The sequence below is a fragment of the Polypterus senegalus genome, chromosome 12 (genome assembly GCF_016835505.1).
Source record: "Polypterus senegalus isolate Bchr_013 chromosome 12, ASM1683550v1, whole genome shotgun sequence".
Classification (NCBI taxonomy): Eukaryota; Metazoa; Chordata; class Cladistia; order Polypteriformes; family Polypteridae; genus Polypterus; species Polypterus senegalus.
In genome coordinates, this window is record NC_053165.1 from 156782269 (window position 1) to 156800649 (window position 18381).

Sequence of the window (18381 nt, forward strand, 5' to 3'; positions counted from 1 at the left end):
TATGCTGATGACACACAGCTGTACTTATCAATAGCACCTGATGACCCCGACTCTGTTAATTCACTAACACAGTTTCTTACTGGTATTTCTAATTGGATAAATAGTAATTTTCTCAAGCTAAATAAAGAGGAAACAGAAATTTTAGTGATTGGCAATAATGGAGACAATGATATTATTAGAAATAAATTTGATGCATTAGGATAAAAAGTCAAGATGGAAGTAAAGAACTTAGGGGTAACTGTTGACTGTAACCTGAATTTTAAATCGCATATTCATCAGACCACTAGGACAGTATTTTTTCACTTAAGGAACACAGCAAAATTTAGACCTCTTATATCATTGAAAGATGCTGAGAAATTAGTTTACGCTTTTGTTCTCAGTTGACTAGATTACTGTAACGCACTCCTCTCAGGACCACCATAAATCAACTGCAATGAGTGCAGAATGGAGCTGCTAGAATCCTAACTGGGAAAAGAAAATCCAAGCACATCTCTCCAGTTTTGATGTCACTACACTGGTTACCTGTGTCATTCAAAATTGACTTTAAAATTCTGCTTATGGTTAACAAAGCCTTAAATAATCTGCTCCATCTTATATATCGTAATGTCTGACACCTTATATTCCAAATCGTAACCTTAGATCTTCAAATGATTATCTCCTTAGAATTCCAAGAGCTAAACTTAAAAGAAGTGGTGAGGCGGGCGGCCTTCTGCTGTTATGCACCTCAAATCAGGAATAGCCTGCCAATAGGAATTCACCAGGCTGATACAGTGGAGCACTTTAAAACACTGCTGAAAACACATTACTTTAACATGGCCTTCTCGTAACTTCACCTTCATTTAATCCTGATACTCTGTGTATTCAATTCATTATCGTAACAATTCACGGTGGCTCTAAAATCCGTACTGACCCCCTACTCTCTCTTCTGTTTCTTTTCAGGGTTTTCTGTGGTGGTGATCTGCACCACCACCATCTACTCAAAGCAAAGTGATGTCCTACATTGATGGCCAGAAGTCTGTGTGACTGTCATCATCAAGTCCTTCCAAGAGAACCCTAAATACAAAGAGGACTGATCAGTTATGTTAGGTAGAATGCCCAGAGGGGACTGGGTGGTCTCATGGTCTGGAGCCCCTGCAGATTTTATTTTTTCTCTCTAGCCGTCTGGAGTTTTTTTTTTGTTTTTTCTGTCCTCCCTGGCCATCGGACCTTACTCTTATTCTATGTTAATTAGTGTTCTCTTATTTTAATTCTTACTTTGTCTTTTCTTCATCATGTAAAGCACTTTGAGCGACATTATTTGTATGAAAATGTGCTATAGAAGTAAATGTTGTTGTTGTTGTTGTGAATGTGTAGTTCATGGATGGGACTTTTTTGGATTATTTGGAACACTTTAATGTCAATATGCTTTTGCATTTTCAATTTCTTTACTTGGTCTCTCATGGCTTCTAGGCCCTGGGTTTGATTCCAGGCCTGCTCTCTGTCTGTGTGGAGGTTGCACATTCTCCCTGTCACAATCCAAACTCTTTTCTGGGTACTCCAGAAATCCCAAAGCCTTGTTGTTAGGTTAACTGACAAGACTAAGCTGTAATTTAGTGGTACCCCATGTCAGACACGAGCACTAAGGGAACATGAGCACCTAGCACAGTGGTGCCCCATCATGGCCTCTCTAAAATCATGATGTCCCCCTCTGTAACATATATCTTATTCTTATGATTACCTATTCAAAAAGTGAACTCCTACTCATGTGGAGGAAGCCCATAATGTCATTCATTTGGTCTAAACAAGCTTCCAAAGAACGTGGAAACAAAAGAGGGAAAGGACAGTTGAAGTACTGACACAGAAATCACTAAGAAATTGCTAAAACATGAAGTAATATGAAAATACAGTTTTGAAAACATATAATAAGAGGAGTGGTATTCATAAATATAAAATAACTTTAATGATGCCTTTTTCTGTAATATTTTGATCATTTTATATTTTTGTTATATTGCAAAATTTTATAATCATTGTTACAATTCACATTATTTTAATGGTAAAAAATGATTTCTAAGTAGAAAACCCCAAGCCAGTTGTAAAATCATAAAGGGTTCTTCACTCTCCCTAATATGTTTATATAAATTTGTTTTTTCTATCATTTTTTAACAGTGAATTTCTGTTTTTTCACTTTATAATTTAACATACCTAAATTCTCAAATTGCCCCCCCTAAAAAATCAAATTGCCCCCCAGTGGGGTGTACGCCCCACGTTGGGAATTACCGACCTGACAGTACCACTCCACATCAGAAGGGGATGCAATCGCTAATACTCTCTCCCCTTTCCTCCGCAGTCCTGAAAAAAACCCAGGAAACCACCTGAGGTCACTTCCCTCAATTCTCCAGATCGCCCAGTATAGAACATGGACATATATAGATAGACGCCGCATTCACTGTGTGGCCCAGTTGACACGATACGTCAGCGCGTCCGCCGTATTGCAAGTGGAAAAAGTGCCATTTAAGCTAATACAGGTAGACATGGAAACCGGGCTTTCTGATGAAAAAACAATAACGTTTCAAACAGTATCGTTTACATACAACAGATTTTGGAGAATCGTTTACATGCAATTATTTATATCCATTTATACACTAATAATGGCAATTATTAAATAATAATAATTATGATTATTATTAAATAATTCCTCCCATATAAGTAACATTTCTCGGACTGCCTTCTTCCATCTCTGAAACATTTCTAGACTTCGTCCTGTTCTTACGCAACACAGTACTGAAGTATCGCTTAATGCCCGAGTCACCCCACGTACAGATTACTGTAATGCTATTCTATCTGTCATCCCACAAAAACGTATCCATCGCTTACAACGTCTTCAGAATTCTGCTGCCAGGATAATAACCTGCTGTTCTAAATCCACTGAACATATCACACCGATTCTCTTTCAACTTCACTGGCTCCCTGTTAACAACAGAATACAATACACAATCCCGCTCTTAACATTTAAAGCTCTCCACACCTCACTGATCTCCTCCAGACTGGCACTCCTCTCGCTCACTCAGATCCTCATCTGCAGCTCGACTTTCTGTACCGCACGTCAGACTCAGTGCTATGGCAGCTCGAGCGTCTCTTCTGGTGCTCCTCAACTCGGGAATTCTCTTCCCGCTCATATCCGTCAGCACGATTCAATAACACATTTTAAAACTTGTCTTTTCAAACTGGCATACCAATTGTGAACTTTGCACTGTTACTGCCCATTATCTTTGTTTGTTTGCTAATTATTGCTTTTTGATTTATCATTCTCTTGTTTTAATTTTACTGATGTTGTTTAATTTTATTGTAAGGTGACCTTGAGTGCTAATATTATAAAACGGGATTTTCTAATGGCCAAATATAACCAAAACAATTGTTCAGCCTTACCTATGAAGTGAAATCCACCGGATCCGGTTTGGAGTGTACAGCGGTTTGCACAATCCCAAGCAGTACACCATTCATTACTTCACTCCACAGCAGTGCCACTCGCAATATGGCGGTGACGTTGACGTACGATTGGTCATGTGGCGTCTAGTAATTCTATGTCTATGGTACAGAAACTCGCCATGCAATGAAAGAGAACGTTTATAAAGGACCTGAGAGGACAGGAGGCAGAGTTCCTACCTTGAAGCAGTTAGAAGCCTGACCCTTTATGCAAAACCAGCTGTGGCTGTGGATCTTTTTTTTGCTGCCTGCTCGCATCGCTCGTCAACCCCTTAGGCCAGCGATATGTGCCATTGTGAAGAGGGGGGCTGAAGCACCCCAAGGAGACGTGGCTGCTCCTCCAGAACCCCTCTTAAACGGTGATACAATGGGAAACAAACACAGTTTTTTTTTTTACCTCCTCTTTGTTCGATCAGCTGCTGGCTTGCTGCTGCTGCCATGCCGTGTGATCTGAACTTCGCTCGCATACCCCTTCCCCTGCCCCCCGCCAGCACTATGCGCCGTTGTCAAGAGGGGGGCTGAACACACACCAAGGAGATGCGGTCGCTCCCCAGAAACCCCCTCAAAAATGGTAATACAATGGGAAACAAGTAACAGTTGTTTTTTTTTACCTCCTCTTTGCTCGATCAGCTGCTGGCTTGCTGCTGCAGAAGCTGTGCCACGAGATCTGCATCTCGTGCAGCGCTTCAAACGTTTAAAAGCCTGTACAGCACCTGAATATTCGATCTCTTTTCACTGTTCTGTTATTTCACCGAGTAATATTTTCAGTTTGTTTGCACTAATGCAATCTTTACTCTCACTTTTTGAGACTTTCAAATTTTCCTACTTCCATAATCTCTAACCTGCTCTGCATGTGTATCGCGGGGCTTGCGTCAAAAGGTTGTAAGGTTGACGTGACTTGTCTGTCTCACAGGAAGTGAAAGGGTCACTCTGTCTCTCTTCAAAAGATCACGTCACGTCTAAGGAAAAAAGTCTTGTAAGGTTTCTTTTTATAATAGAGAGATACTTTATTAATCCCTTAGGGGAAACTGTCTTCTCGCATGAACTGTGCAGTCGCAGTGGACCTATCCACACAAAATCTATGTGGAAAATGCTTAGACATTAAGGGCAGTAGTAAAGCAAAGTGCAACCAATTTTGTTAGAAATAGAAATGCAATAAAATTAGACTCGCAAAAAAATACAACCAATTAGAAGACGACTCCTTGCACTGTAGGATATTTCGGGACATTTGCAGAAAGCCTTCTCACCCCCTTGGCCTTGTTCAACCCTGTAGGCATGTTGACTTTAAAGTTTAAGAGTCATTAGAGACTGGAATCTGATTTCCTTTACTTTCACTGGCAGATGCTAACATATTGCTATTTATTTTAATACCATTTGATGCTTTTAAGAAATTAATCTGAAAAAAAAAAATCTCTTTAATATCTGTACACTCTTAAAAATAATGGCATTCTATGGTTCTTTAATGGGTTGTATGGTCCTTCATAGAGCCACTGCCTGACACTGAAGCAGTTTATTCTGGGAAGAGTTCTCTGCATATGAAGTTTTTCTTTGTGCTTTGAAAAACCTCCTGATATCCAGAAAATAAACAGAAATATTTAATGTATGGCAGACTAACTAGTAGGACACTAAGAGATCAAGAAAACCTGAGCTAAGCCTGTGTTACTGTGTGGCACAAAAGTCAGGACCCGCTGGTATTTCATAAATCTGTTACCATCTTAGCCTATTGTAGAAGATCTGCAAAATTTCCTCCTGGGAATAAATAAAGTTTATCTATCTATCTATCTATCTATCTATCTATCTATCTATCTATCTATCTATCTATCTATCTGTTATATAGTGCCTTTCATATCTATCTGTCTATCTATCTATCTATCTTTTATATAGTGCCTTTCATATCTATCTATCTATCTATCTATCTATCTATCTATCTATCTATCTATCTATCTATCTATTATATAGTGCCTTTCATATCTATCTATCTATCTATCTATCTATCTATCTATCTATCTATCTATCTATCTATCTATCTATCTATCTATCTATCTATCTACAGTTATTTACTGAATGGTGCCTGTTACAGATCCAAATAAATAAAATGTTCTTTCTGGAACCTTCATGTGGATGGATCTTTTGGGAGCTAAAAATGGTTCCTCTTTGGCATCGCTCTGAAGAAACACATTGGCACCTTTAATTTTTAATTGTACACATGCCAACAATTTCCCTATAAACCTGTCTAAAGCTGAATGCATGTTTGCAGATCCACACCGTTGAGCCTCTCCCTGCCAAGTTTTGCACAGACTGTAGGCTAGGTTTCGTTCCAACATTTAGTTGGTGCCCCCACCCTGGCAGTGTCTGGTAACCTTGCTTGTATTTGTCTAGTTTACAATTCCTCCAGATCTTACCATTTATACAGGGGAAGAGCACAGGCTGTGCTTGCTTCCAAAATCTAGTTAGTTCCCCAACTCATGGGAGAATCAGATACCAGTACCAGTGCAAGTCAGGTCAGGGAGCATGTGCTGGTATGGTGCGTTACTGCACTAACCACATGATGAAACAACTCCGGCCCTCCAAGCAGACATGTGGCCCAGTCCCACCCACTGGAAATGACCATCTATCCGTTACAGCCAGGTGTTACATGGGCCTGGTCCAGTCGCTGGGGTTCTCAACAATGAGAATCTTGTCAGCCGGATCACCCTCGGGTAATCGTGCCACATGGCTGTAGTGCTGTAACTGACGCTCTCACACAATGCAGCTAATGTGCCTTACTCGGGACTCCATGAGGAACCACTCATTCAAAACAAGGTCAAACCAGCGGTACCCAAGGATTCATCGAGGAGACACAGTACTATACTGTAAAATTAACAAGGGAATCAGTCCAGTGGATCGAGACAGTGACTTTAAAAATGAGTTCATCAAGAAAACGGGGATACAGATGGAAACTTGTGAAGGGGAAATTTCACGCAAACATTAGGAAGTTTTTCTTTACACAGAGAGCCACAGACACTTGGAATAAGCTACCACGTAGTGTGGTGGACAGGAGGACTTAAGCGACCTTCAAAGCTGTTATTTTGGAAGAATGAAGTCGATAGGACTGGCGAGCTTTGAATGGCCTGTTCTTGTCTTGATATGTGAGTGAGTTAAAATAATGAATACAGTATATAACCCGTCTTTATACAGAGCCTTTCATGATAAGCAGCTTAAAATATGAAAAACAGTTAAGAGTGATAATGAGTGTAAATACGAGTACTTTTATAATAATACAGGTCTGCTATTCGGCAATCTGCAAGTTTAAAAATAAAAATGTCTACTGCTAAAAAGTCTTAAAACTTGCGTAATTAAGAAAGCGTAAAAAAAGGCGTGTAATTTCTAACAATAATCAATCTGTATTTATAGAAGCAGAATGCTCACTAAACACTAGACGTCTCTACTTTGTAGAATGTCTTTATGGCAAGCAAAATGCATAGTTTACTTAAAATATCACGTTAAATGAAAAAATGATTTAAAAATAGAATAAACACCAAAAACTACGGCAACATTCATGGTAAACAGCAAAATGAGTCGTTTGTGTTTGCTTTTCGCTAATTCATCTGCTTAAGAACACAAGACTTGAAAAAAGGGACCATGTTTTCCCTTCAAATGAACTGAAGAAATAACGAGAAACGAGAGGCGACCATTCAGTCCATCGAGCCCGCTGTCCCCCACATCTCATTCAGATTCTTCTTAAAGGTTGTCAAGCTTTCTGCTTCAGCTACAACTGACTTTAACTCTTTCAGGGCTAATTATTTTTTCATTTTTCTCCCAGGTCTGAATATTGTTCCCCAAAACTAACTAACATTAAACATTAGCTTTCTAAGATCATCTGTAACACGGCTTACATACTTACTACATACCTGTTTGTCTAACCATTTATATTCTGAAAGGCACTTCCCAGAAAGGAAACAGCTACCTGCCTTTCGTTTTTGATTTCCAGATCACTTGCATCAAAATCAGAGTTTGATAAGTCCGTCTGACATAGCAATAATATGCATAAAGCAAAAAAAAATTAATAATGCCCAAAGAGTATTTTGCTTTGCACAATCGCTTTGCTTTTTTGTTCGACATCAATGCCATTCTAGATGTTGTTCACTCTACGTTCCTCATACACACACACACACACACAGGGATTCGATGTCAAGTCAATGAGTCTAACAGTCCTCTTAGCAAAGGTGGTCTACCGTAATGTGATGGCGAGTTTTGTCGACGTCTACAGCTGATTATTACCCTCTACCCCTGGATGTTAACTAAAGTCAACATCCAACCTCAAGTCCTGCTGTTGACAAAAGTTGACATTTGCCCTAAAAGAGTTAAAGGAGAGTGAACCGGCAGACGCCTCACCGTCCATCATTCCGTTTTTACTTTTGTCCAGGGCTTCCCAAGGTGGTACTGGTCTGAGAACTGTTCTGAGGGGAAATGATCTCAAATAATTGCAGCAGTGGTGACTCATGAGAGACATTACCGGAGTAGCTGAAGTAAAAGAGCCAAACAGTTGCAAACAGAATGAAAGTCAGGGTAAGTCCCCCAGGAGAACAAAGGGCGTACAGCATAACAATGCAATTTAGTTTATGTTTCTACAGCTGGAGGTGCCAGAGATGCCTGATCCTACATTCAAAAAGAGAAAATGGCCAAATGGCTTTTAAACCAGAAGCCTGGATTCAAAATCAAAGGACAGAGCAAGTTATGTCTTTAAGGGTAAGCCCTGGAAGGACTGGTACAGAGCCAATAATCTCCATCCAGACTGGCACACCAGTAATGACTTTAACCACACATTCTTTTTTTACAATGGGTTGGTTGGCTGCCATGATGACCTGGTCCCTTCTGAGCTGCAGGTTCAGTGGTTCAGAGACACAAATACATACTACAGGAAGCTCTAGATTGGCTTCTGCTGTAGCCATATTGTGGCTCCACTGATTGATTCTTTGATTTAGCTCTGACGTTTATCTAAGATGTGGTTTAAAAGTCGCTTTGAACCAGATGTAAACTAAGTCCAAAGCGCTGGGAGAAGACTTACTGGCTTAAGGAAGAGGAGATACCAAAGTTGAGAGGGATAAAAACATAAGACAGCACTGAAGGAGGAGGAAGAAGATGAAAATTAGGAGGGACAGAGGGTCGATTAGCCCCTATCTTGTTATGCATGCTATCCCTGCAAATATAAAAACGGATAACGTGGATGCAGTAAATGGATGGATAGATGTTTGCCCTTGCTTCACCCTAACCCTAATTCACTTAACATTTAAATGACAGCCGTACATAGGTAATTCTTTCATAGTGACAAAGAGATTGCCAGCATTTGATAAACAGAGAATAACAACAATGTCAAGTGACCGACAGCATTATCCCTCCATCCATCCATTTCTGAACTTCCTTAATTGTTTATGCGTCACATTACGATGAAGTCTATCTTGATGGCATCAGAGGTCAAGCAGGAGCCGACCCCAGCCACACAGTCACACACGTACTCCTAGCTACTCACATCAGATCAGTTTCGACTCACAAACTACTGTGACATAAAAGGTCGTTGTGTTGCGGGAAGAAAATACAATAGCAAAAGTCTTAAATATACATATATGCATACATATAGTAAAAATGAATTATTTATATTGAGAAATGCCAGTGCAAAAGAGCAAACGGAGAGACTGAGAAGACAACCTACATCCTAATCATCTCTGCGGTCCTGCTGGCCACAGAACCTTCTTATTTGACACACAGTGACATCTGTCTCCAAAGGTAGATTAAAGATGGCCTAATTCAATCTCCACAAACCAACATGAACCAATCATCGCTATCAGCAGAAACCTTACCTGGCTGGGCACCACATATTAGCCACCTCTTCAGACCCATCGCTTACAGGCACACCTCACTGCAAAGCAATGTCTCTTTCTCGATCACTACACCGTGGCGGGCATGTTTCCAAAGCGCCGCATCTTCTACATCTACCGTGTCTGTGATGCCCCCTCGTGAAGTGCTCGGAGGTCACCTCTCTAAAGAGCAAAGAGTGCAAAGCAAAGCCTTCAGAAACTACTGCTCCCCTCATGCCATGTGACACTATCATAAAAATCGAGAGGAAGTATTTAAGGGAGGCCACTGTTAATCGCTCTCATCAGCATTTCCTGTATTGTCTTCGAAATGGGCTTGCTTTTCCCCTCTTCAAATGACTGGAAATTACCTGTTTTTTCTTGTCTAAAGGATGTGCACAATGTGTTAAGTTCTATTTCACAGAAACTGCTGAACTCTCTACAGTGGTGCTTGAATGTTTGTGAGCCCTTTAGAATTTTCTAGATTTCTGTTGTAACAATAATTGCTATATGTATGTATATGTATATGTAATGTATAATTGTTGGTCACTCTGTGACTTCTCTCACAAGTGTTTTTGTGTGCCCAGAGAACTTTCAGGGGTGGCCTTCTTATTACAGAGTTTTATTCTGTGGTTTGATAATTCAACCAATAATGAACTTCTTCTCAGTCAGTCAGCCCCAGCACTGCACCCCTGCTGGTCACCACTCTTAACATCACCCAATTCTGATGAGATTCCTCGCACCATCGCCCTCTGCTTCCTGTGTCTGAGCCAATTCTGCACTCATCTAAAAACATCACCCTGAACTGCCACTTTTTAGTTTGATGCCCACCTTCTCATGTGGCACCATATCAAATGCTTTCTGAAAGTCCACATCAATAATATCATCTGCTCCACTTTGATCAAATCTGTATAAATATGACCTAAAACATCATCTGATTTTCACTCAAGTCCTAAAAGTAGATAAAGAGAAACCAGTTAAACAAATGAGACAAAAATATTATACTTGGTCATTTATTTACTAAGAAAAATGATCGAATATTACATATTTGTGAGTGGCAAAAGTATGTGAACCTCACGGATGATCAGTTAGTTTGAAGGTGAAATTCGAGTCAGGTGTTTTTAATCAATGGGATGCCAATCAGGTGTGAGTGGGCACTCTGTGTTATTTAAAGAACAGGATCTATCAAATTCTGCTCTTCACAACACATGTTTGTGGACGTGTATCATGGCACGAACAAAGGAGATTTCTGAGGACCTCACAAAAAGAGTTGTTACAGAGATTACAAAACCATCTCTAAAGTGTTTGGACTCCACCAATCCACAGTGAGACAGATTGTGTACAAATGGAGGAAATTCAAGACCATTTGTTACCCTCCCCAGGAGTGGTCAACCAACAAAGATCACTCCAAGAGCAAGGCATGTAATAGTCGGTGAGGTCACAAAGGACCCCATGGTAACTTCTAAGCAACTGAAGGCCTCTCTCACATTGGCTAATGTTCATGTTCATGAGTCCACCATCAGGAGAACACTGAACAACAATGGTGTGCAGGGCAGGGTGGCAAGGAGAAAGCCACTGCTCTCCAAAAAAAACATTGCTGCTCATCTGCAGTTTGCTAAAGATCACGTGGACAAACCAGAAGGCTATTGGAAGAATGTTTTGTGGACGGATGAGACCAAAATAGAACTTTTTGGTTTAAATGAAAAGCATTATGTTTGGAGAAAGGAAAACACTGCATTCCAGCATAAGAACCTTATCCCATCTGTGAAACATGGTGGTGGTAGTATCATGGTTTGGGCCTGTTCTGCTGCATCTGGGCCAGGACGGCTTGCCTTCATTGATGGAACAATGAATTCTGAATTATATCAGAGAATTCTAAAGGAAAATGTCAGGACATCTGTCCATGAACTGAATCTCAAGAGAAGGTGGGTCATGCAGCAAGACAACAACCCTAAGCACACAAGTCGTTCTACCAAAGAATGGTTAAAGAAGAATAAAGTGAATGTTTTGGAATGGCCAAGTCAAAGTCCTGACCTTAATCCGATCGAAATGTTGTGGAGGGACCTGAAGTGAGCAGTTCATGTGAGGAAACCCACCAACATATCAGAGTTGAAGCTGTTCTGTATGGAGGAATGGGCTCAGATTCCTCCAAGCCAGTGTGCAGGAATGAACAAAAGTTACCGGAAACGTTTAGTAAGGAGGGTCACACCAGATACTGAAAGCAAACGTTCACATACTTCTGCCACTCGCAAATATGTAATATTCGATCATTTTCCTTAATAAATAAATGACCAAGTATAATATTTGTGTCTCATTTGTTTAACTGGTTTCTCTTTATCTACTTTTAGGACTTGAGTGAAAATCTGATGTTGTTTTACGTCATATTTATGCAGAAATACAGAAAATTCTAAAGGGTTCATAAACCTTCAAGCACAACTGTACATTTAAATTTTGTTCTTTGCGATATGAAATTATTTTTAATATTTTAAGTTTTTTTTTATTTTTGTTTGCATAGGTGTTCAACACTAATATTCTGTACAGCTATCGTTTGTGGCAATAACAGTTTTCTGTATTTTGGGTACACACGCACCCGTTGTGAAGTAATGTTGGCCCATACTGAATGTTGTTAAGGTCCGGCAGGTGACGCTCATGCACAGCATGAAAAGTGTCAGAAATTCTCTCAGACTGTGACCAAGGCTTTGCTGGACGTTAACCTTTCAGTTCTTGCCACTCTGAGGTTACTTTTGCCTTGTGGCTTAGATCATTGTGCTGCTGAAAGATGAGGTTTCAACCAAGTTTTTTTGTGGTATTTTGAATATATTTTCCACCATGCATTCTTTCTTTTATTTTATCCAGATACTCAGTACCTGCATGAAAAGCAGGCCCCCCAGCGTAATGCCGCCAGCACCACCATGCTGAGCTGTTAAGACTGTTATCTTGTGAGGTATATGACTAGCGTAATGTTCACACCACACCTTTTTAAACTTTGCCCAAAAGCGGTAAATTTGTCTCATCTGACCACAAAACCTGTTTTGCACACTGCAGCTCGGTGACTCTCATGCATTTCTGGAAAACTCCAAATTTGCTTCCACGTGGTTCATTTTGAATAATCGCTACCCTTGTGCCACTCTCCAAAGAAGCCCAGTGTCCTGTAGAACTATTGATATGACTGACTGGTGCAGTTTTACTCCAGGAACTCAAAATAATTGTTGGTCACTCTGCGACTTCTCTCACAAGTGTTCTTGTGTGCCCAGAGAACTTTCAGGGGTGGCCTTCTTATTAGAGAGTTTTATTCTGTGGTTTGATAATTCAATCAACAATGAACTTCTTCTCAGTCAGTCAGCCCCAGCACTGCCCCCCCTGCTGGTCACCACTCTTAACATCACAAAATTCTGATGAGATTCCTCGCACCATCGCCCTCTGCTTCCTGTGTCTGAGCCAATTCTGCACTCATCTAAAAACATCACCCTGAACTACCACTTCTTTTAGTTTGATGCCCACCTTCTCATGAGGCACCATGTCAAATGCTTTCGGAAAGTCCACATCAATAATATCATCTGCTCCACTTTGAGCAAATCTTTTTGTTGCCTCCTCATAGAATTCCACAGGGGATGCACAAACCAGTGTGTTTCTTCGTGCCGGTCCCAAGCCCGGATAGATGGGGAGGGTTACGTCAGGAAGCAGCCGGTGTAAAATTTTGCCAAGTCAATATGCGGACAACGTAGATGATCTGCTGTGGCAGGAGCAGCCGAAAGAAGTAGAAGTAAAACAAGACCTCCCTCTTCTGACCCCACAGTGACTGTTCACTTAAACTCCTGTACTTGCCATGCGCTGCTCAATCTTATCCTTTATCATTTCTTCCATTCATTTTGCTATCTGGTCTACTTTCCTGTACACGTTACTGTGACGATGCGGGTTCTCTTCCCGCTCCCAACGTCCTTATGGGAACCCAACACCGTCGATAGTTATAACCGAGATGAGCTGACAACTGAGGACAAATCTCAAATGATGCCAAGGGATATTTCCAAAAAGTGCATAAGTGCTTTTATTAAAACAATCAAAGCCAAAAAGTGCAGTGCATCAAGTTTAATAAATCTTCCATAAAACCAGTCTACAGTGGGGATAAAAAAAAAATCTAATAAATAAATCCTTTAAAATCCGAGGTTAAAATGTGCAGAAGTTAAAATCCAGTCTCCCTCCGTCTCCCTTTCTCCCCAGCTCACCCATTGCTCTCTCCGCCAGCGGAGACCCAGCAGCCACGAGCTCCTTAAGCCAACCTCCGTCTTGGCCTCCTTATGGATGTCACTGCCTAACCGTCCGAGGTCGGCTCTCCTCCCTTCATCCTTCGCGCACCCGTAATCACTCCTCGGATCCCTCGGGAGGACACCTGCCTTGCTCACCCCACTCATTTGAACATTCAGTGGGGCAAACAGGCCCCTAGAGCGCAACTGACTAACGCTCCTCCTTACAGGTGGCCAGATCGTACCTACTAGGACTGCTCTTTCCCGTTCTTTAACCTCCTTTCTCTTTTCCTCGATCACACGTGCAGGTGCGACTCGCTCCAACCACCTCATTAACTCCACGCGGTTGTGCAGTCGCACCCACGGAGAACAGCACTGCTATACGGATTTAAAACCCGGGCTTTTTATTGGAAGCCACGGACCCGCTATACCACTGTTCAGGCCCGCCGCCAGGGGGGGACAAACGGGACTCTGGTCCGGGGCCCTAACGGAAGGGGGCCCCTTCACGCTTGATTTTTTTTATGCTGATGTTGTGCGCGTAGATATATATTCGGACAATTATTCAAGTTACATGTAATAGAAAAGTTAAATCATTTAGCTTACAACAATACAAGTGAGTGTTTTAATAGCCGCACACTCCACGCAAGTAGATATCGTGCTCGTGTCGTGTGAAGCACGCTTGTCAAAGGGGGCCGGCAGTGGCACGCTTCTCAAAGACAAACGAGAGCCGACGCCGACGTCCTTGAGCTTGACGTTGATTAGTATGTTTGTTGTACAGGGTACGTGGATAATGGATTGACTTTGCCGCTGTAATTGAATACTTCCGTTTCACACACAAAGGGGCTGTTCTGTCTCAGACCACAGCGATATTGTTGCGCACTATCGTGGATGTTGACGTGTATGGTGTAGCAGAAGTCCGTCTCCGTAGTTTGATAATTCATTCGCTTGGGTGTTTATTGTTGCTTTTAAAGCAGTGACGAGTGTGCGTTGGTTTTGTGTGTATCACTAAAGATTCTGGATCACCCGGATTTTCTGAAAACTTTGAAGTTTGATACAGCAAGTTACCATACTGGTTGTACACCATGTAGATAACCCTAACCGTTAGTATATATTAAAATGTTCAGATGTTACTCCTATTCATTGCATTGGTATAATTGTACCATTACACGTTAGATAATACATAGGCTTATCTCATTAATGTATTGTTTCAATTCCACTACGAGCTTCCGTTAGCACTGGCTTTCCTTCTCGCAGTCAAACTTTGATGTGCGAGAAGGCTTAACTCATCAAGTATGGTATTCATAAATGCAGCATTGTCGCTGTCGGATAAACTACATTTCGATCATTTTGTATACGTATTTGAAGGTTTTGGCATGTGGGGACCCGGGGGAAGGCAGAGGGGCCCACACGTATCCAGTTGTCTGGGGCCCAAATATTTCTGGCGGCGGGCCTGCACAGTTACAACATATAATAAATATAAAGAACACACATTGAGAGAATTTGTGGTCTCCACCTGCTTTCAAATAACAACAACTATCCCTTTTCCCTATGGAAAAAGCAAGTGGTCTGCATCAGTGACTATAGACTGGTGAAACTCATTCACATTGCGATTAAATGCTAAATAATAATGGGCTAGTGCTGAAAAACATTAAATGTAGTATTCCAAGCAGTATAGAGCACCACCAGTTTGCATATCATCAGACCAAAGTCCACAGAGGAAGCCATATCCCCTTCACTTTATACCACCTTGGCACACTTACATAATAAAAACTGCTATGCGAGGGCACTGTTGACCGACTACAGCTTTGGATGTAATGATAGTATCAACACTGATCATCAAGCTTCTAAAACTGGCATCTTAGTGCTATAATCCCCAAATTAATTTTAGAATTCGTAACTAGTAGAGCCCAGCATGTGTAAAGTGGTTGTATCCCTCACTCAACACAGATTCACAATGCATGGTGAACATTATGGACACATCATGTCTTTCTTCAGACGTCTCAGGAAGTTAAGATGTTGGTAAGCATTCTTTGATTATAGTAAAGAGGTGCTATGCCTTTCAGCCAAATCCTTTTTTTGCCGATTTTTGCTCTTTTGACCATTTTCCTTTTTTCAAATAAATCCTTCATTTATAAAGATTCTTTGCTTGCCCATTTTACAGTCACCCTCTCAAATTATGGGGCTTTTGCTACATTTTGTAACAATCCCTTTATTGCCATAAAAGTAATCCTAAGCAAACAAATTCCAAATCACAATCCAGAAGATGTAATCCTTAAAAACAAATGGCAGAAAGTCACAAAATCCAGGAAATCAAACGAAAAATTGTAACACAAATTCTCCAACACAAGCGCAATGATCTCCTGATCTAAGCTTACTCAGCAATGGCCTTAAACAGCCAGAGTGAGGCCTCAGAAGGAGTGATGTTAGGGTGGCCCCGCCTCCTAGGGCTTCACTCACAAAACACACGGAATGGCAGTACACTGAAATAAACAATACACGGGATTTAAAGGGCCCTTAAATCCTCCTGTCAAACACACTATTCCATAATTTATTGTGTGTCTATGGTTCTTTACATGAAGCACAAATGTTAACAGTTGTGTTAAATCTGCCCTTAACAATTTTCTTCAATGTCCCAGTGTTCTTGTCACAGAATTCTTTTAACAGATTAATTTTTATAAATTTACTTTTCTTAGAAAGGGAAGGTCTACAGGACAATAGTGAGACCAGCTATGTTATATGGGCTGGGAGCGGTGGCACAGGAGACAGAGCTGGAGGTGGCAGAGTTAAAGATGTTAAGATTGGCATTGGGCGTGACGAGGATGGACAGGATTAGAAATGAGGACATTAGAGGGTCAGCTCAGGTTGGGAGACAAAGTCAGAGAGGTGAGATTGTGTGGGTTTGGACGTGTGCAGAGGAGAGATGAGGGGTGTATTGGGAGAAGGGTGCTAAGGATAGAGCTGCCAGGGAAGAGGAGAAGAGGAAGGCCAAAGAGGAGGTTTATGCATGTGGTGAGAGGGGACATGCAGGTGATGGGGGTGACAGAGTGAGATGATGAGGACAGGAAGAGATAGAAAAAGATGTGGTGACGCCTAACGGGAGCAGCTGAAAGAAGAAGACGGAATAGGAAGATTACAATTCAGGGAGTGGAAAAGTTGAACCAACAGGAAAATAACAAAAGAGACTTAATTGTTAATCCGCACTGTATTTCTACATCTCTCTATGTATAAAATCCAACATCTATCTGTCTGTCTGTCCGCATTTCAAGAGAGAACTACTTAACTTTAGATTTGGGGGTTTTTTTTTCTATAATTTGCCTGAACATTCTGGTTGATTTTGTGACTTCTAAGTATCAGAGTTCGGTTGTGGGACCGATTTATTTGCACGAAATCGCGAGACAGGCCTAGGAGAGGGGGATGCGGGACCTCAGGAGTAGGCTGCCGGGCAGGGCCCTCCTCACTCACGCGCCAGCCTCTGTTGAGTCCTCTCACCACGTGTTGGAGCGTACCTGGAACTAGCGATACCTGCTAGTTCAGCAGACATTAGTATCTAGAGATTGTTAAAGAGTAACATTTGACTTTTTTTGAGAGAGAGATCACAGCTACGTGTGTTTTAGAGGGTAGCTGCTCAATGCCAGTGGTATCACAGCCACGTGCTTTTCGCTCTCCCCACAGAGCTGAACGCGATCCGATACAGTGCCAACGTTTGACTTGGAGTGTACCTTCGTTCCGCTTGGCCAGAGATACCATGCCAAATTTTTATATTTTGAGAGATTACAGCTACATTCTCTTATAAGAGGTACGATTAAAAAAAAAACTGAACTGAATTAAAAACTTTGCGCAAATGCACTTCTCACCAAGTACAGTTTTAAAAGTACCTGTCTTTGTCGTTGCTGGCTTTTAGTCAAAGAAGGAGATCTCCTAAAATTTACAAACATCTCTTGATTCGGCGGCTTTTTCTTGCAGTTTAACCAAGCTTGCAAAAACTCTGCGCCTCCACCTTTGTGTCCCCCTCTGCCCGTGTCCTCTTTCTGCATTCACCAATAATGTCCCGCGTACGGTCTGAACTTGAAGTCCGCGGATCAAAGGCTTAAATATAAAACTGTCCAGAATGCAGCTGGATACTTCTCAAATTTTCAGTGTCTGCGTGTGATTGGCTTAGATTAGGCGCGTTATTTTGGCGCGCACTGTAAAAGAGAGTTGCCAAATGCGTGGGGTGTGGGGTGAGTGTTATGTAGTAGGCAGTGCTGTGCAGCTTGGCTAGTAAGGATATAAACACTCGTTTCCAAATCTTCATATGCTAGTTCACTCTTCCCTTTGACATTAAGTAAAAAAAATGATAATTTATGAGAGACGAAAATGTTATGAAGAACTCTGTGATCTGGACATTCAAGAATGATCCCCGTGCTCGACTCATCAGCGACACCCGTCCACACGGTCTTCCCGTCTGCTGTTTGCTCCCTTTAGACACCCAGGACCGTACCGTGTTACTTACCAAGATTGCCGCGGCTGCCGGCCAGGTTGTGAAGGCTGCCCTCGGACACGCAGCTACTTATTCGGTTCCGAGTGCGATAGACAGGCTGCAGAAAAGAGGAAAATGAGAGTGAGGCGTCTGAAGGTACGTTTCAGAAAAGACCTTTAAATAAGAAGACGGGAAGTATTCCTGCTGTCAGAGCTCAGCACTGAAGTTGTGATTACTCACATTAGTATTAATATATATATATATATATATATATATATATATATATATATATATATATATATATATCTAAAATATACATATAAACATTATATATGGGTGTGTGTCAGAGGTGGGTAGTAACGAGTTACATTTACGCCGTTACATTCAC

The 18381-nt window shown here is 41.3% G+C and overlaps 1 protein-coding gene across 2 annotated transcripts in view; it reads right to left on the bottom strand.

Annotated features, from left to right (window-relative positions):
* Positions 1–18381, bottom strand: part of rasal3 (RAS protein activator like 3) — an 89614-nt gene that overhangs the window by 57742 nt on the left and 13491 nt on the right. The window contains exon 3 of one of the 2 annotated variants that reach the window (XM_039770422.1): positions 18027–18111. In XM_039770422.1, coding sequence (XP_039626356.1) covers positions 18027–18111 — 85 coding nt within the window. Of the gene's footprint in view, positions 1–9299; positions 9531–18026; positions 18112–18381 lie in introns of those variants that run through there. The other variant, XM_039770423.1, reaches the window with a different exon arrangement.